This window comes from Parasteatoda tepidariorum, chromosome 6 (genome assembly GCF_043381705.1).
Source record: "Parasteatoda tepidariorum isolate YZ-2023 chromosome 6, CAS_Ptep_4.0, whole genome shotgun sequence".
Taxonomy (NCBI): domain Eukaryota; kingdom Metazoa; phylum Arthropoda; class Arachnida; order Araneae; family Theridiidae; genus Parasteatoda; species Parasteatoda tepidariorum.
The window spans coordinates 42556105-42577809 of NC_092209.1; the positions used below are offsets into that span (position 1 = coordinate 42556105).

At 27.3% G+C, this 21705-nt stretch overlaps 1 protein-coding gene across 1 annotated transcript in view; it reads left to right on the top strand.

Moving 5' to 3' along the window:
* Positions 1-2824: 2824 nt before the first annotated feature.
* The window catches only part of LOC107440059 (uncharacterized), a gene marked incomplete at its 5' end in the record, with an annotated part of 56385 nt that continues 37504 nt past the window's right edge, over positions 2825-21705 (top strand). Inside the window, 7 exon segments of the mRNA XM_043047023.2 lie at positions 2825-2949; positions 5905-6242; positions 7441-7692; positions 9882-10147; positions 14844-15494; positions 19241-19360; positions 20343-20606. Of these exon segments, the coding sequence (XP_042902957.2) occupies positions 2825-2949; positions 5905-6242; positions 7441-7692; positions 9882-10147; positions 14844-15494; positions 19241-19360; positions 20343-20606 (2016 nt within the window).

The following is a 21705-nucleotide window of genomic DNA, read 5'->3' on the forward strand; positions in this document are numbered from 1 at the left end:
ACATGCAAAGTGCTATTTCTTGGTGTATGATGTTATCTTGTCAGAATAAACAGTCTTCTTGATAATATATATTGAGGTCTGTCGTTTTTAAAATTCTTAACAATAGTTAGTTCACAATACCTGAGGAAAAGACCACACCATGATCAACGGAAATGCATGTTTTACCTTCAATCAACTGTCAACCAAGCTTGTATAGGTGTGTCTGATAACAATCGATGACTTCATCTTCACATGCAGGTGTAAATTGTGAAAGACTTCAGCTCTGGGGATGTTTTATTTTGTACTAAACTTTTCTAACTTCTTAGAAAAATAAAACAAAAATTAGGAAAAATACTTCTTTTTGCCTAATAAATAAATTTAAGGAAAACATTAGAAAATTAATCAGTTTAAAAAAAGGAACTCAGATAATTAGTGTTATTTTCTTTTTAATAATATATAATACATTATTTTGAAAATAAATTAGACTCTTAGATCGGAAAATAAGATCTTCAGATATAAACTTAATAGAAACGTGGAGTATATTTTTATTATTAAATATTTTTGTTGGAAAGGTTGGTTTTCTTCAAATTTATTGTAAGCATATTCTTACATACTTTTAGAGTCTTTGTATTTATTATTTAATATAAAGAAATATTCTAGTAAAATATTTATGAATTCCTATGAATACACGCATGAAACTTTTGATGTAATTCTAAAATAAACGAAAACAAAAAGCTTTCTGAAAATTTTTAATTATTTTTCATATGAACAATTTAAGTAATATGACATATCTAAACAGTATTTTTCAATGTCAGTATAATTTATGTACATAAAAGTTTGTAGCTTTTTTTTGTACAATATTATACAATGAAAAAAAATTGGTCTCGATAATCGTCAATTTTGTTTCTCTGGTTACAACTATTGATTAAATAAAAAGAAAAAAAGTAAGCATTTTTGTTGAGCAAAAAATATTTTATTTATATATTAAGTGTTTAGTTAAATTTAAATGACTTTTTATTCAGCGCGAACGTTTCTCCAGGTAAAGGTTAAGAAAAATTTTATTAATAAAAAAATAATTTCTTGCAGAGGACACTTGATGCATTTATAATAAAAAGTTAGTTAGGTCAGTTTAAGTATCAAAAATACAAATATTTTTTGCCCTTAAACTTTTATTTACTAATTACTAGTTTCCACAGAGGAATTTCAAGAGCTTTTCTCTTCCTACAGCTTTTTACATTTTTTATATTAGAATAAACATATTCTCTTAAATAAATGTAATATGACTTTTCCTTAGAAACATATTTTGCATCTGAAGTTTCCTATGACTAAAGTTTTAACAACAGAAATTGAATATTAGCTCATCCAAGCTAAGCGATGTTGCATAGGGAATGATATGAAACATTTAGCATAAAATAAGTCACGTGATAAATACTATTTAGTTTTGACGAAATTTATTATTTATTCTTTTAAGAAGGTACAGAAACTTTTAGATTTTTGAAATCTTGTTAGGAGTAATTAAAAATGAGACAGCCCCACCGTATATATATATATATGAAAGGTGGATAAATATAAAAATGAAATAGAAATAATATAGTTAAAAAAGTATATATGATATATTTTACATATAATATATTTTTACAGAAAAAATATCGCTTACTCAAAAATTGTTAACTGGGTGAATTTCTTTCAAGAAACCACATGATATAACATTATAAATTATCTGCTTGAAATATAATTTTTGTCTCGAAGAATATTTGTGTTACAATTTTGTATGAACGTAATGTATGCGACTTTAAATTTCAAGAAAAAGGTGAAAGAAAGATAAAAAATCCATTTAGTATAAAAAATTTATGCAAAAAAAAATCTACATTTGACCAAATTATTTTAACGGATAAATGAAATAAACTATTAAATTTGAAAGAAAACTTTTGACGTTTCAGACGCATCTCATTTCTAAGAGAACCAAAAACTATGCTTTTTAACATTAGCTATCAGAATAAATTTGTTTAAAATTTTACAACAAGAATAAATTATTTATATCTTTCAAAAACAATAGAAAACGATTAAAAAAAATCAGTAAAAATTCTTAATAACTCTTTAAATATAAGTTTGTTTTATTATAGAGAAGAAGTTTGTTTTTTCGCAGTGGAAAAAAATTGAAAAAAAAAATTATATTTTAACTTTTTCTCATAATGTGTTACACGTTACAAATAAAGTATGCCAAAATATTCATAACTAAGTCAAAATGTTTGCCCATAACGATGCACGCTGCAACCCCTCTACTTCTCCCTTCTTGGAGAGTGATATATAAATTACAACAAAACGCTTCCCATTCATAAGTGGTTAAAGTAGTTACCTCCCACTGACTAAGTGGGGGGCTGAATTTCTGCAGGAAAGCGCCGGACAGAGAGGAGAATTTTTTCACCTAGTAGCCGCATCCTAAAGGTTAATATGTTAATATTTTTTTGTTGAAAAGGAATGATTTTTGTAATAGAACAGTTTTTTTATATTGATTTATCACAATTTTAAAAAAATAAATAAATAAAAGTGTATAACTTCCAAAATAAAAAATTTGTTTTTGGTCTTAAAAAATAACAAAACTTCAAAATTCAAACTTTATTTAATACTAACTTTTATTGGTTTTGTTTTTGTCAATATCCAATTTATATTTAAGTAATTGGAATTTTGTATTGTATCTTGTATATCAGTTTTCAAGTTAATGAATAGGAAAGCTTTAGTTTTTTCGTTATGATCTGTATTATTTTGTACCCTACAAAAATATCATAAAACTTTGTTTTGTAGCCAATTAATTTAAATTAATAATTTTCATTTGTTTTATAATTAGCGAAATCAAGGAAAAAGTTTGGAAATTTCTCCTAGTGTGGAAGAAAGGCCTTGGAATTCTCCACAACCTGCTTTGTCACCAATTCAAGTTTCAATTCCATCTAGCACTCCTGATTTAATTGGGCAGTAAGCATTGAAATTCTGTCTAAAAAATGTCATTATAATATGTTCTAAAAAGTTGTGTTTTTAATTAGTTGCTTTTAAAATACATTGATTTTTAGTTTTCGTCTTTATATTTCTTTTATTTATATATTTATCTCTTTTGGTAACTAATATGTGATTCATGTCTGTAAAAATTAGTTTTATTTTGAGAAATTTGTGTAAGTTAAATGACATAAAAGACCGTTTCTAAGTTAGATTTTAATGACTTATAGTGAATATAGTGAGGACTTCAAAAGTTTAAAATACAACCAATGCTTGCTATAGCAACTCTTTACATCCAAACAAAAATGTCCTTATATCGTGAAATTGTTACATCATGATTGCGCAAAAATGCTATAAATATTTATCAATGGCGTAAAATTACCAGACTGAACTAGGCTCTGAATCTTAAGGGTCAAACCAATCTTTCTTCATTTAATAGAAATTCAAGATATTTTCATTTAATAGAAATTCAAGTATCTAACTAGGTAACTAATTTAATGTGGTGTAACATCTAAAAAAAATAGGGGATTTTTATAATTGCTTTAATAAATTCAATGTACAAAATATTTTACATGGTAATATAACATTACATATCTGCATTTAAAAGTTCCTTATAGAAAAGTTTTTTTTTTTTCCAAAAATTTTCAGATTGCCTATATACTTTACCTATATACTTTATTGATTTTCATTATTACATAAATAGTTCATTATATTTGTCTTCCGTTATTTCTTCAGGCACGTCATCACAATCTGTTTCACTCATAAATAAACAGTCATCTTCTGATCCGTCCAGATTATTTGAAATGCTGCATTTTTTGAATGATTTTCTAACCATCTCAGGCTTAATTTCATCCCCTGCTTTTAATATCCATTCGCACACTGTTTCCAAACTTGCATGACGCATATGTCTTTTCGAAAAGGTTTTCTCGCCCTCCAACATCCAAGTGGTCCACTGTTTTTTTAAATTGGCTTTAAATGGTTTGTTTAAGCAGACCTCCAATGACTGAACTAATGGTGTCAATCCGCCCAGAATAACTGCCATATCGGTGTTACATTCTTTCAACAATTTTTTTGTATTATCTGTAAGGTGGGATCTAAACATGTCCCACACTGAAAGGCTTTCTGGTTTTCTTACGCAACCAGGACGGATTTGCCAGACACTTTTTACCCACAATTTAACACCATTTTCGTCCATCCAGCCTTTTTCGTGGACTTGAACAAAAATACCTTTTGGAAAATTACATTTGGGAAGAGTATATCTTAAAATTTAGGAAAAGTTTTAGAAATTACGGGTGCGTGTTATAGGCCGGGGCACGTTATGCTCCGGAATATATGGTAAATTAATCTGAGTTGGAGATTAATCTGACTTAGACACTATTTGTTTTGTGTATCTTGCCTCAAGTTTACCACAATATTGCTTAAAATTCATGTTCAATTGTATACAATTAATAAATAAATCTAATAAAATTCTTAAAGAATTCGTAAGATTTTTAAGAATCACGGTAGATGTAAAATATAATATTTTTAATTTGCAAAATGACCGGTGAATGATGTATTAATATTAATAATTGTTACTATATTACTTCATTCTTATACACCTCATTATTTTTTACTTATTTTAATAACTCCGCAAAAAAGTTACTGTTATAAAGATGGAGTTGTTAAAATTTAAAAGATTGGCCGAAACTAAAAAAAACAATCAAATTTATGCGATGTGAGCAATAACCCTTAGAGATAAAAACATAAAAGAAAACACAATAAAAAAAATCAAGATGTCTTTGTAATGGAGTTTCACATACCTGTTGCAGGTTTACCTTGGGATGTCTAAAATGTTGGAAAACAATAATGTTCTTAAAAAGGACACAGAATAAATGAGTTCTGGTTGATCAAACAAATGTTCGTTTTTATTTTTTAACATCAGCAGATGGTTTGTTAAATTGGATTATAGTAGAGCATGACATCGAAGGGGGGACAGCCACAAAAAAAACAACTATAAACATCAACACACTAACTTCTGGCACATGATTGGAAAGGATAGGCCATCAGTGGAGGACTATGGACCGCTTCTTCAAATCACATTTGGCATTTTCATACCAAACTTTCGAGATGTAACCAAACTCATGGAACGCGGGAGTGGGATGCCGCTGGAGTCATCTTTTCAAAAACATCTGCATGGCGAAGAAATAAATTTCATCACGACCGAGTTCGACAGCTCACAAGCACCCATGGGGGGTGTAAGAAAAGGATGTGTAACATCTCCGTCATGTATTCAAACAGACAAAAAAACTCCGTCTCTCCAAAGAGAGGAGGGGGTGAAAATTAAAAATCCCTGTTAAGGGATCGTAAGTTTGTGTTCACAAAAATTTCGAATGCTGCCCGCTCCCAGAAATGGGCGGTATTTAAAGAAATAGCTAGAAGTGGAAGTTAAACTTCCTAAAAAGCCAAAAGAATCTAGCTTCAGGAGCGAACTGAAGTGAGTTGACTAACCCCTTAAATTTAAGCATAATTAAATACTAACGGCGACCGTACAGTAACTAAAAACATGTGTTGACATCAAAGGTCGCCGACAGCTTTTTTCCAAGAAAAGGAGTGTCTGAGGAATGTGCAAGGAACTTCCTGGGGAAAATGTCCTCATTGCGCTAACGCGTTAAGGGGCGAGAAGAAAACGATGAAGACAATAAAAATTGTATCATGAAATTATAAATTAAGCCGAAAAAATAAGTATTTTGATTAACAAAACGGGATATTTAGAAATTAGGCTGTGACTTAATGTCACAGTTACACTAACTAATTGCTAACTACTATCACTATTTATTATAATAATGTTTCCATACTTATAACACGAAGTATTAATTTCAATATGTTTATGCATTCAATTTTAAATTATCATTTGAAGTATTATATTTATCTTCACTATATATATATATATTTTTCCAGACCTCTTGGGTACCCACCGAAGTCCCATAGTCGGAGTATAACAGATATACCTAATGCAGCCATGAGCCCAGGTGGTCACCATCATCCTTATCATTTTCCGCATCCTTATCCATACATGCATCCACCTGTTCATCCTCCTTACTCTCAATCGATGGCTCATTTGAATTGTTCTCAATGCATGTCCGCTTCATGGACAAATCTCATGAGCCCTCACCCATCTCCTTATTTCCATCCCATGCCATGGGGACCTCCTCATGCTGGCATGCCTCAAAATGGAGCTTCACATTCTTCTCATGGGACTTTAAAACATAATCATGGTGATTTAGGAACATATCCTGGTAATTATAAAGTTTATTTGTTTACTTAATTTGCCAGATGGTTGTGTTATAGAATACTTTTGAAACCTTGATGTTTATTAATAGAAAATCAAAAACTGTGATTTAACAGTAATTATTTTTTACTACAGTTGAAATAAGAACAGGGTGCGTAGCATCTTTAAAAAGTGCTTCTTTTTTCAAAAACCCTTAAAGGTGCTTTTTTCATTGGGTGTTTTTAACAAGTGCTTATTTTTTCCTTTACCCTGTTGATTTTTGTTACGTATTAGGCAAAAGGACACTTCATATTATTCTATTCGACGTTTTCGCAATTAATTCACTCTAATCTATTTTGCGTACCGTCAGTCCTTAGCGTATGAAAACACCATTCGTTTTATGATTCAAATTTCATGATTTTTGAGAATTGTCAAAAACTATTCAGAAATTTTTTTTTTGACAAGACGGTTAAATCCGGATAAAACCGTCAATTGTCAAAAACTATACCAAAAGTTTTTTTTTTTTGACATGACGGTTAAATCCGGATAAAAGGGTCAATTGTCAAAAACTTGCGAACCCTGCCTAATTATATTTTTTTATAAGTGCTTAAAAATATTTTTGAGTGCTTGAGAAGTGCTTAAAAGGTGCTTATTTTTTGTTGAAAAATTTGGCTATGCTTCCTGAAGAAATTGAAAACTTTTCTGGAAGAATTAATAGATGTTATTGTTAATGTATATAATTTCATTTATGTTGAACTTTGAGCAATTGCAGGAGTTTAATCACTTAAAAGTAAATAAATAAAAATCAATGATTAAAATAATTACAATCAATTTAAAAAGTAAAAATTTTTTTTATAGATTTTTCAGTTTTATTTATTGCTTTTTTTAGCTTTTATTTTTGAATATTTCAACCAACTCTAGCTAAACAAGCATCTTGATTTAATGAATGAGTAATCTCTGTTCCTACATTTTCTTTATAAACAAGTTACACTTATTAGCGTATTTATCAAAAACTCTTTGTCCGACACGTATTTGAGTGCATTAAGCATCATTTGAAGTATTTATATCATTCCATATTCCATATGAGGCATTTTATTGGTTTTTATTGGTTTATATTTTAAAAATAATGTTTAAATATGTTTAAATACTTTTTTAAAATTTTGTTTGGCTGTATGGATTTTAATTTATTGAATCTAATTTTCATTGAATTCTTTAAAATCTTTTAGATCCTAGTTTTCCTTATCCCTATCCTGGAGGAGTATTTTATCCAAATGGTTTTCCAACTACTGATCCTAATAATACCAAAGATCTACCTCAACAGGCCTCTGGTTCAGCTAAAGTAAGGAGGAGTTCATCAACTTCTAGAAGTCCAAGGCAAGCACAGAGTACTGAAGATCTACCATTGCTTAATAATCCAACCCCAGAAAGCAGCACAAATGAAACGAATGGAATAACTAGAAAAAGTCCTATTGATATTGGTACTAAATACTTTAAATAGTAATTTAGTGTACAGAGAAAGCTTTTTTTTAATACAAAAACCCAATGTGTTTGTTATTATTGTTATAATGTGTTACTATTTAAATTTAATTTTTGCATTATTTCTAAGCATTATGTCTTAATCATAAATTTAAATAATATATTGTTTGCTCTAATCCTCTGAGTATAGAACCCCTGTTTGAATTAGTCTAGAATTAAGTCCTTTATATACTATTTTTCATTTGTACAATTTTTGCATTATTTGTAAACATTATGTCTTAATCATAAATTTAAATAATATATTGTTTGCTCTAATCCTCTGAGCATAGAACCCCTGTTTAAGTTAGTCTAGAATTAAGTCCTTAATATACTATTTTTCCATTGTACAATTTTTGCATTATTTGTGAACATTATGACTTAATCATAAATTTAAATAATATATTGTTTGCTCTAATCCTCTGAGCATAGAACCCCTATTTAAGTTAGTCTAGAATTAAGTCCTTAATATACTACTTTTCCATTGTACAATTTTTGCATTATTTGTAAACATTATGTCTTAATCATAAATTTAAATAATATATTGTTTGCTCTAATCCTCTGAGCATAGAACCCCTGTTTAAGTTAGTCTGGAATTATGTCCTTAATCTACTATTTTTCCATTGTATAACATGACGAAAAACCTTTTTAATGTGCAGTTAATAATCTAGATTAAATAGTGGTAAGTTTTGTGTTGAATGTGTGGAAGATAACAAGTGGAAATGTATTGAATCAAAATATTGAGCCTAATATATTAAAATATTTTAATTGACTTTCTTTGAAAGAATAAAGTAATTTAATTTCCAATTAATTTGACTAAAAAATGTACTAATTGAAGTTTGAAGTTAATTGAAACAGGACAATATATTCTTAAAGATTTGAAAAATATATTCAGCATAACACAAAAACATTTCTCTTAAAAAATCTGATTAAAATAGAGGGTGACAACTAAAATAAATAAATTTTATTTTAGTTCTCCCCTCAACATAGCTGAAATGTAAACTTTAAATTTATTTTATTATGTTTAGTTTATTCCTTTACTGCAAGAAAAGAATATTCTACTTTGGCTTTATAATTTTATGAAAAAATTTTTTTTGTTTATTTTTTATAAAAATGTTTATTTTATAATAATTTCAAGTGACTCATTATTAGTTATATATTGAAACTAAATTAAGCTCGTTTCCAGTGTATCCATATTCAATGATGAATTTCTAAATTTCAGTCAATTTTACACACACCTAAAATATAGTTCGCATATTTCACTATGTTACACACAAATTGTGCCTTTTAAATCATCCATTTTTAGGAACCATTTTAGAATTATTCTAATTTTGTTTTCAGTTGAATGGAGGAGTACCATGTTTCTTTAATTAATTTTAGAATCATTTTCAAACTTCCATTTTTTAAATAAATTTAAGGAGCTTGTGACCTAAATAATGAGCTATTTCTTATGGGTATGTTTCTTACCATTCCATGATATGCTTAATTCTGGACAAACCGTCTTTGGTTAAAGTAAATGCAAACATTAATCAGAGATGATGCATATAATCAGAGATTATTGTGCTCCTGAAAAAATCCAGATTTCCAGATTTTTCGCTAACCGCAATCCAGAAGTCCAAAGTCCAGAAGTTTACAGAAATCATCGATCACACTTATGTATAAAAATTCTTGTATATTTTATTTAAAAATATTATAACTAGAATTTATACGTGGCATCTCTTTCATTTGTAAAAAAATTTTTCTGGTAGAATAATAAATGCGATTAGAGATAAAAGTAAACTAAATACATAATTATTAATTTAAATTATGCTGCATATAATTTATTTAGAATTTCACGTTGTGAAAGTATCAATGATTTAAACTTATAAAGACATAAATTTTTTGAAATGCATCATTTATGATTTTACTCAGGAAATTTTCAGGATTTTTTAATTTGGCTCGCAATTACCCCTGTATAATGTAATGAAATGAAAAATCTCACTAAGATTAATCCTCCAAACAATTAAATTATTTTCACTAAGTTCACTAAGCAACAACATCTGGAAAAATCCATTTTTTGGATTTTTTTGAAGTTCCGACAATTCTCTATTCATTATTTTTTGCTGAAATATCTAATTTTTTGTCTTCTTATCAAGATTTAAATTTTTTTCTTTAGCAAAACTAGCTGATGTTGATGAGGAAAGTAAACCACCAGTTCCACCATCAGAGCCCTGGGGTTGTTTACATTGCACTTTTATAAATCCACCAGGAATATACATTTGTCAAGTATGCTGTAAAACGAGCTACGGAAATAAACCCCCAGGGGATGAAGAAGACATGATCGATTCACCGGCTATAGACAGAAATAGTGAATCACCAATGGAACTTGTAAATATGGATGCAGAAATATCCTCAAAATTTTCTAAACTAAGTGCTCAAAAGGTGATTTGAATGTAACTTCAATATTTTATATTATTTACTAACTTATAAAATCAATATATTTTCTCTGGGAATGTTATTCAATGATGATTGAGCTTATAAATGTTATATTATATTCCTTGTTTACTGTGATCATTAGGATTTTGAATGTAAGGAAATGGACTCCGTAATGGAATATGTTACTTTTATTTACTCTTTTCTACATTAAATTTCATGACAAAGCATGTTAATTTTGTATGCTTGCTGTATGCTTATAAAATAAAATTAAAGAAAAACTGTTCTGATTATGTTATTATTTACTGCTTATTTGATGTTTGTTTATTTTCTTTCAAACAACCATACTCAGATGTAGTTGAAGTTCAGTTCATTTGTTGACTAAATGAAAAATAAATTTTGAAATGAAAAAAAAAAAAAAAAAAAACGATGGCCACAATATATATTTCTATATCTAAGTTCAATCGGTTAATTACTTAGATGATTGAAAATTTTTGCTTTATTTTCTTTATATTTACAATTTTAAATAAAATTGTAAACATGATATTGCTATTTTTTTTAATGTTTACATTGAAGATAAAATAGGGAGAAACATTGTCTCACATTATTAGTCTAACTAATTATTACAGGAATGGAATTGTTTTCCAATCATTTATATTCTATTTATAACGCATCTTTATTCTAAAGCTTATTTAATTTTAAATATTTTATAGTATATTTAATTGTTTTTATTTTAAATGCAAAAACTGTTTTCAAGCAGTTAATCTTTTAATTTACATTGTGCACTGAAATGTTACTTCATAACTGCAAGCTGTGAGATTTTATTTATTTGCTATAGTTTTAATTTTTTTAATTTGTTCTTTTTCATTATTTTAATTATTAAATAAGCTCAGTTTTGATAAATAATATTTTTTACTATTATAGAACTTATATATTTGCTAGTCATCATGTGAGCATTTTGTAACTTTCTGTTTTTTATTTGTTCTTATTTCATTATTTTAATCATTTAAACAAACTCAATTTGGATTTTAAAAAAAATTGTTTTTTTTACTCTTTTGAAATCGTTATTTATTTGTAAGTCTTCATGTCAGCTGTTTTATTTTTTTTTATTGGTTTTTATCAGGTATTAAATTTACATTTATTTGGTACAATTTTAAGTCTTATTTATTTGTTTATTTTCTTATTATTAATTATTAAATAAACACAGTTTTGATAAATAATATTTTTTTACTATTTTGAAACTTATGTATTTGTTAGTCATGATGTTATCATTTTTGAAGCTTAAAGTTTTTTTTTATTTGTTCTTTCTTTATTATTTTAATTGCTAAACAAACTCAATTTAGTTAAAATAGCATATTTTACTTTTTTGAAATTGTTATCTATTTTAAGTCTTGATGTTAGTATTTCTTGCTTGTTACTATCTTCAATATCGATCACTAAAAAGGAATGTGAAGTTTTTTGTTCTGAAACTTGAATTTTTTTTTAATTCTTCGATAAAAAATAACTTTTAAAATGTTTTTTAAAAATTATTTTTAAAGTTTCCTACTGAGCAGTTGCTTGTTTATTTTCTGAATATGCTTCACTTAAATGCTGTTGCTTTTTCAATCAATTTGACATTTCTTAAAAAGAATTTGATTATTTTTATTTTTTAAAAAAATTTATTATTATATATTATTAAAATTTTTCTCATTTTTTATTTCTTCTGCATGGGGTTGTAAATTGATTTATTATACCTTATGTAACTATATTTTATTGAGTTTTTGTTAGTGCATGATTTTCCAGCTTGTTACTTGCTCTAATATATCTGAAGAAAGAAATTTAGAAGTGAGAAAGGAAGAAATATTTTTTATTTTCAGGTGGGTAAAAAGTAAAATTTCACAATTCTGGCATTGTCTTGCCATGCTTTAAATTTTTTGCATTGTAAAAACTTTGTGAAAATACTTAATACATTTTTTGAATAGCTTAGTGGAATAAAAAAATAAAATTTTTTTTTCTCACAATAATAACTAATACTTTATACAATACAATAAATACAATACAATAAATACAATACAATAAATACTTTAGATATTTTTCCAAATCCCATTTAAATTTTATTCCACTATGCCATTTAAATGTTATTCCACTATGATCCATGAATGCTTAATTTTAAAATTAAAGATATGCATTTTGACGTTACTCTTTGCTAACTGTTTAATTTTACCACTTAGTTATATTTGTTTTCTATTACTGAAGCATGGAGCAAGATTGTAGAAACAATTGTGTGTAGTGAAGTTATATTTATTTTTTATCATGAAAAATTCTTTTGTCAAAATTGTAGGAAATATAAGTCACAAAACATTAAACATTTCCTCTTTATGTCTATTGAATATTTTCAGAGTGATTAGCATGCTAACATGTAAATATTGTAATTGTCTTTTCCGTGCATAATTTTAAAATGAGAGTTTTGTAAAATTAGCAAAATGTAAAATTATTTTTCAAATTGGTGTGCCTTCGGTTTTCTAAGTAGTTTTACCCAAAATCATAAGTTAGATAGGTTTTCATTTATTTTTGTTAAAATTATATTTTTAACAATTTTATGTCTGTTTAATGTATGTGCTTTATTTATCATTTGCTACAAATTCTTTAAAAAGCATTATCATCATCTGTTATCCTTATGCAAATAATTATTCAGTTTTTTTGTTAAATTTAGAAGTTAATGCAGATGCTAAAATGTGTTTTTTTTTCAACTATTTCTTTTTTAGTTCTAAAAAAAGGAAACAGCTTTTTTTATAATATATTTTTGCTGCATCTTTTTTTTTTTGTTGCTAATAGTAAGTATGTGAAAAAAAATTTAATTTATTTGTAATTAAGATTTATCATAATTAAACAAATTTCTTAAGTTACTATTTATAGGGATTTTATAGGGTTTTTTTTCAGTAGAAAAACTTAAAATATCAATTTGTTCTGCTAAATAGAATTGAAGTAAAATTATAATCAAGTCGCTTTGGACAGAAATCTTAGGAAAATATTGTGTGTGTTTTAACATATTTTTTTCAGCATCAAGTGATTTAATAGTATAGGTTTGACCATCAAAAAGTTTGCGTTAAATCTTTATCTTATATAGTTTAACTTAATTTCAGTAATGAAATTTCCAGGACAGAAATAATAGTTAAATTATATTATTATTTTAATAATACTGAACTATTTAAGACCAATTATTCTCTTAAATCTCAGATTATAGCTATTAAAATCTTTATTTTTACTGGTTTTGAGCTTTTTTTCTCCCATGTAGTGTATTTCATTGAATATTTTTATTAGTATTGTTATTAAGTTTAAGACCAGGGAATTAAATTAATTGAAATTAATGTTAATAGAACAGTTTATATGAATAAATATGTAACTTTTTATGTTTAATTTTTATTTATTACTGTGTTATGTTCATTTGTGGGTATTTGTCACAGAAAAAAAAGTGTGATTAGTCAAAGTATGTATACTAAGCAAATTGGGATAGATAATTTTATTATATTGGAAGAGTATATATTACACATAATTGTTTCTGTAGATATATTTTGATTTTTGCTATTAACTCTTTGTTATTTGTATGAATGCCAGAATTGTGAATATATTTATAAATAATTTTGTATTTTTCAACACTTCTACCTTTCTTTCAATTTTTTTTTTTTTTTTGCACATTGCATTCTTTACAAAAACATTTTGCATACTATGATTTATATGATATGCCTAGTTTGCCTTTTGATGCAAAAATGAAATCAAAGCATGAGTTAAATTAAGCCATTCTTGTACATTTGATTTGGTTTATAGCATGAAATCAACTAATTAACTTTTTGGTGTTAATTTGAATTTATCTTGTTTGCTCTTTGTAATTTTTTTTGTTTAAAATGCTTTTATTTTGTTCTATTAGGGGCTTTTAATTTACATTTTCTTTCTTTTTATTATTATGCTTGGAGTTGTATTTTATATTTATCTTTTTTGACAAGCATAATGTATGTTAACTCTACCTATTGGTGTAACTAGAACAATAAATAAATGTTCCCGGCATATTTATATGGCAATTATTACATCTGTCTATGTTGGTTTTATACAAATGTGCATAGAAGTAGGTAATTAACTTTACTATAACATAACTCTTTAGTATTCAGTTCTTTAATTTAAAAGCCAGTTGAAATCAACAAAAGATGGTCTTTATTTAACCCATAATTGATTTTTAAATGTTTAAAACAGTTTGTTTAGCATTTTAAAACTTTTTTTTCTCTTTTTTTATTCAGCAATTCCTTTCAATTTCTTACACAAAGCTCTAAAATATTTAAACTTTTTGCTAATTATTAATATACTTTGAAAACGAGTATCATTTGCTTCTTTAAATTGTCTGAAATTTTTCCTGCTTTTATTTTGAATCTTATTTGTGAGCGCTCATATGTGATATAATTTTTGTCAGATGATAAAATCTATACCTTGAACACTTAGAAAGCATTATTATATCTAATATTACTTTATTTACAATATTTAAAATGACATTCATAAATGACAATAATACTTCTCATAAGTATATACAGTTTAAGACTATTGAATGCCTATAAGATTTCAGTCGGCACATTTGTCAATAATTATAAATTAATTATTTTTTGTTTTAGCTAATAATGTCTAATAATGCAATGAATATTTTTTATGACACAATACACATGCTCTGTTCATATTTTTCTAGAATGATGATGATATATGCCAAGACAGTCTTGAAACTAGCCTAGAGAATGAAGAGGCATTCAAGCAATCCGCAGAAACACCAGTGACACCTGATCCTGCTTTGATGCTCACAACTGAAACACAAACTTCCACCACAACGAAATCAACAGATGTTCAGACTCAAAATCTCATCTGCAAGTCAATGGCGTCATCAACAGATTCCATTTTTCCAAGGCACGAAATGTCTGTTCAGACGGAAGTGGAAGAAATACCCAAACACTGTTCTGTGGCAACAGACCCTATGATAAGCTCTCATTCTATTGAATCTCTCATGTCTGGAATGTCTGCACCACCTTATCACAATAGACGAGCTGGTGGCTGGGGCCGAGGAACTAGCTTTAGTACTCAGTCTTTGTACGAGCGTGGCCGCAGTCGTAGCCCCTTGCCACGATCTGCCTCATTATATAATGAATCCCAATCTCTTGGCAGAGATTCTAGTTTACCACCTGAAGATGTGATGCATGGGTTTTCTCATCCTTGGTTAATGACGGATCCCATGTATTACAAACCTCACAATATGCCTGAATATGGAGCAACTCTGACTAAAGAAGATTACTTTGATGGAATGTGGGGATCAATGGATAAGTTAGATAGAAGAATGAAAAACAAAAAGGTAATAATTGATTTTTGTACATTTTTCAAACTCCTCTTAAATTTTCGATTTAGGCAATTCTATAGTTAAATATATTTTTTTTATTTATATTCTCTACTTTAGTATATATTTTCTATTTATATAGAATATAATATAATATATATACGTGAAACCTCTTGGTAAGGGCCACCTGTCGTTCAATTGAAAATTGGCCCTTATGGGGGGTGGCCCTTAAATGGGGGTGACCAGAAAATAAAATGAGGAAATCAAAATTTATGTAGAAAAAAACTGTTTATTAACATTTTAAGTTTTTATACATGTTTAAAAAAATTTTCAATTGAAGTTTTTTACTTTTTACAATTTTTTCGCAAGCAATTTTAGTTTCTAATGATTCCTTAACTCTATGAAACAAATTAGTTAAATTCGCATCAGTTATTAATGCCTTGGATTGGGATATCAGTTTATTTACTTCTATTAGCGTTTCTTGGTTTGATAAATATGGCACGGGGGACTCATTCTCATTATCTGAATCAGACTGAACTCCTGAAAAAATTGAACAAATAAGTTTTAAAAAAATATTGTATTTTTTTAAAACTTAAAACAATAAATATTAATGTTTTACCTGTATCTAAATCATCTATAAATCTTTTCTCCCAATCTTCCGATAAATCATCTTAACATTCTAGCCCATTTTCATATTTATCTGAATTTGGGTCATATTGAATTGCAGCAGCTTTTGAAAGTTCAACCACTTCATTTTCTAAATCAGCTGCATCTATAGTGGCCTCTAAAGCTGTATTGCCTAGCTCGAATTTTTTAAAGCAATTTACAATTGTCTGTCCTTTTACATCTTCCCAGGCGTGTCTAATCCACCGAATGGCATCTAATACTGTTATAGATTGAATGATTTGTGATTATTTTTTATCGCTGTCTATAAGAGAACGGAGTCTTCGCAAAACAAAACGTCGGTATTCTAATTTAAAACAGCGTATAACTCCTTGGTCTAGAGGTTGAATTTCAGACGTAGTATTTGGAGGCAAGAATTGAAGCTTTACACTTTTCAAGTTTTCGTAAAATGAGTGACATGGTGCATTATCCAAAAAAAGAATCACGCCTTGATTTGTAATTTTGTTGTCAAAACTAATCAACCAATATTTAAATATTTCCATGGTCATCCATGCCTTCTTATTATGATGATATTTTACTCCCATTTGTGATAAATCTTTACCTTTAAAACAACGAGGTTTCTTGGAGTACCAAATGACGATGGGCTTTTCCTTTTCACCAGCAGCATTAGCACAAAAACACACAGTGAGCCTCTATTTAGCTTATTTTCCTACTTTGGCCTCTTCTGCTTTCTCAACTAAACTTTTGGTAGGTAAGGCACGGAAAAAAAGTCCTGTCTCATTTAAGTTATAAACATCACGATCTTCATAGCCTGCCAGAATGATTGGAAGCCTTGATTTCCAGTCTTGACACAAATCTTTATCAGCATTAGCTGAACCACCGCATAATGTTTTAATAACAATATTGTTTCTATTACAAAACTTATTTACCATCCGTTGCTTGCACAAAAGTCTTCTACACCAAGTGATTCTGCAATCTGAATGGCTTTTTCTTTCACTAAAGTACCACTTAATGGGATGTTTTTAGTCCTAGCACATCTGAACCACTGAATTACAGCTTCATTTATATCACAGAACTTTTCATTTCTCTTTCTCTTTATCCCACGATTTTTAAAATCTTCATATTTTTTCAGTAAGCTCTCTTTGTTTTTAACAACATTGTTTATTTGATTCTTGCTGCAATTAAACTGTGAAGCCAATTTTCTTGCAGATGTTCATTGATCATGATAATTAAGAACTTTGATTTTATCACTCAAATCCAAATGTAATCTTTTGCTTGATTTAGGTGCCATGATTTTTAATTTTACTTGTGCCTGAGCATAAAATTTCTAGTGTAAAAAACTGTGCTTCAATATGCCTTCACACTTATAGTAAATGAGGACTCTAGTTTCTTACTATCAAAAGAGTACAAAGGCTTAAACCTGTTATCCTTTGTGCACCCACAACAAAAGGTCAAGTTCCTCCCCCAATGCTCAACATTTTTCAGCATAAAAGGGAAGTTGAAAGGTCAAACAGAGTGTGATGAACACCTGTTTTCTCACTTATGGAAAAGCTTCTGAGTCTTCATTGTGTTAAGTCCTCCCCCTACCCCCCCCCTTCTTTCTTGAAAGTGCAGGTGTTTGGAATTCCTGAACTCTTATCTTTTAGTTAAAGAATTGGACATACCTGTTTAGATTTATGGCCTTTATGAGAAGAAAAATGTAAAAAAATGGCTTTTTTGAGAAATTTATAAAAAAATGGCCTTTATTGAAGGTAGTGAGGAAAATGTGGCCCTATAAAGGGAGGAAAATTAACGTTATGTCTGTGCGGAAAATTTTCGTTTCTCAAAATATTGGCCCTTAATAGAGGTGGCCCTTAAATAGAGGTGGCCTTTAGGAGAAGTTTCACTTTATATTCTATTCTATTCATATAGAATAGAATAGAATATAAATAGAAGATATATACTTTAGTATATATTTTTATTTATATTCTATTCTTAGGTATATATTTTCTATTTATAATCTATTCATATGTATATATTTTAGAATATAAATAGAAAATATCTACTTTAGTATATATTTTCTATTTATATTCTTCTCTTAGGTATATTTTTTCTGTTTATATTCTATTCATAAGTATATATTTTCTATTTATGTTCTATTCTTAATTTACATTTTTTATGTACATTCTATTCTTAAAAATATATATTTTCTATTTATATTCTACTCTTAAGTATATATTTTCTATTTATATTGTTCTTAATTGTTATTATTCTTATATTGTTATTATTCTTAAGTTTCTTATAGATAATTTTATATCCTATTTATTTTACATTTTCTATTTATATTCTATTATAAGTATATATTTCCTATTTATATACTATTTTTAATTATATCTTTCCTATTCTTAAAACTTTATTTTTTCTATTTTGTCTATTTATATTCTACGCTTAAGTATACCTTTTCTATTTATATTGCTTTCTTAAGTTTTTAATTTTTTTAAAAGTTTATATTATTTTTAAAGTAAATTACGGAAGTATTTAATTAAAAGTATGCACTGCTGCCTTATTAGAAACAGTTCTATATATACATAAAATATCTTATATTTATGACTATAATTTTAATTCATAAACTTCGTAAAAAAATTTACCAGTTACAAGTCTGAACTAATAACATTGAAATGTGTTATTTTTATACATTTGTGAATATATAATTTTAAATATTTTATCTTATTTTCTCACTTGAAATTTATTACTTAATTAGATCAATCTGGAGTCATTTTGTAGGAGTAGAATTTAGGTCTTTAAACAGAATCTTTACTAATTATTTCTTTGTACATGAAATATTTTACTTAACTATATTAACTACTTGTTGATTTAAAAAAAATGTGTGATGCAATTTTTTTTATAAAAATTTTTTTCAAACTATCACTGCTATTTATAAAATAGTTATAATATTTACATTAAATCTGAAATGTTAGTTACTAGCCCATTGTGCAGATCTAGTGTGATGTAAATAAATACCTAAATTCCTACCTACTGCTCTAAATAGGTACAAATATGCTATGCTTATTACAGCATGGCGGTTCTTATCCATATAAATTTATTGAAATTAATAATGTTTTTTCATCATTTTTATCCATATTATTCACATTGTTTTTTAGGGTAAGAAACTAGAAGTCCATCCAAAACAAAAGTTTCATAGAAGTCTTGATGATTTAAAAAGTGATAAAGTTCCAGATGTTATTCACACTCAAGAGTTACAATTTTTACACACTGTAAAGGTAATCATACTTACACTTAAAATTTACAATTTTACAATTATTTCATTTGTATTGTTAATTGTACTTTTAATATAGCCAATAATGCAATTTTCAATCTGTTCTTTTTAAAAGGAAATAGAGAACTGATTTAAAAGTAAAATCAGTTTTTTTAGAGTCGCCTTTCTCAGTTGTTTTTAATTGTAATTTCAATCCCGTTTTTGTTTTCTCTCGCTTAAATATTAATTTAAGACACCTAATATGTAGACTTTTTAGACTTTAATTTTTGACAAGGATTCCAAAAAATTATATGAAGGATTTACTCTGGATTATACATTGTATACAGGTTTTGCCCTTATATATAAATAATAATGAAAATATAAAAAATGAAATATTGAAAATATAAAATAAAAATCAGTCCTATAATATCTGTATAAATACCACCTCCACCGCATTGATATTTTTACGAGTCCGTATTGCCCACTCTGTAGGAAATTCGAAGTAATGGATAGGAAGTACTTGATGGGATGTTCGGCTATACACGGAGACTCCGAAGTGAACAGATATTGGAGTGCTAGGCATCTGCTAATGAGTCATTGACTTTTTTCTCTTATCTAGGTTTATTCTTCTTGTTAAGAGTTTCTCAATTTCTGCCATTGGAAATAAAAAATAAAAAAAAATATCTGTATAAATTACTATATAGAGAAATAATCAGTAATTGAGAAATAATTAGTAATAGAAAAATAATAATATATAAATCAGTAATAGTAACAGAGAAAATATCTATGTAAATCAGTAATGTATAAATATTTACTGATTTAATGTCTCATTATCTTATTTAAGCTGCTTTAAATTTATTATTTATTTGTTACTCTCTTGTCCATTTATTGCTATTGAGTATTATACCTGTTATCAACATTCTTGATTTTCAAAACTGATTGAAAACTTCGTTTCGGTCTCTAGAGCGGTTCATTTCCCTAAAATAATGCAATTATTAATTTCTTAGGAAGCTGAGAGATGTGGATTCAGTCTGGAAGACTTGCATGTTGCCTATTTGCATTGTGGGAGAGAAAATCCAGTTATTTGGCTTGAAGACAATTGGTCTTCCATGATAAAAAATGTTATTGCTTTGGCTGCAAAGTATGGGGAAGATAATGAGGAAAATGATGTTGGTACATTATCAAAGTCCGAAGCTAAGGAGGCACTTCATATTCATCGTGGTGACATATGGGATGCTGTCACTGAATGCATCGAAAATCGTCAAAGAAAGGTGATAATTTTGTTCTTATATTTTGTTGCAATTTGTAACTCAGAAAACTATAGTCTTTTTACTTTTAAATAGTAACTTTGAAGCATGTTAAGTAGCATTTAAAAAATGCAAGATTTAAATTAAAAATACAATCGTAATCTCTCTGAAGCTATTTGGACTACTTTATTATTCCCTGAAAATGATACTGAATAAATCAGATCTATATAATTCTGTGCAAACGATGAAACAATTGGTAGTTGATTTAAATTTTATCAGAGTTAAATTAATTGTGCAAAAATGAATGCCTGAATTAAATTTTAATTATGCAACTTAACTGTATAATATGAAAAAATAAATTGTTACACTAATCGTCAAAGAAAGGTGATAATTTTGTTATTATATTTTGTTGCAATTTGTAACTCAGAGTACTATAGTCTTTTTACTTTTAAATAGTAACTTTGAAGCATGTTAAGTAGCATTTTAAAAGTGCAAGATTTAAATTAAAAATACAATCGTAATCTCTCTGAAGCTATTTAGACTATTTTATTATTCCCTGAAAATGATACTGAAAAAAATCAGATCTATATAAATCTATGCAAACAATGAAACAATTGGTAGCTGATTTAAATTTTATCGGAATTAAATTAATTGTGCAAAAATGAGTGCCCAAATTAAATTTTAATTATACAACTTAACTGTATAATAAGAAAAAATAAATTATTGCACTTTAGTCCACAAATGAAGAGTTTAAATAAGATAGAAATAAACTAACACTCTTCAAATTTGATAATCTTTAATGAAATAATTTCTAGATATCTAAAATTAAAACATTTTTGTTTCAATATTGGCAGCAAGAAAAATAATAGTATTTCATTTTTTAATCAAACCTAAAATGTAACATTTCTATATTTTCCAAAAAGCTATTAAATTCTTTAAAAATTTTGATTCTGCATGAAATTCTATAGTATTTTCTTTGCTGCATTCCATGTTTTATTTAAAAACTTGGGAGAAAGCAGTTATTATTTACTGTAGAAACTTAGTTTTCTGCTTAAGTTTCAAGTTTAGTACCTTGGAAATTTATGAAAATATTAATTTCATATATTTATTTCAAAACAGATTA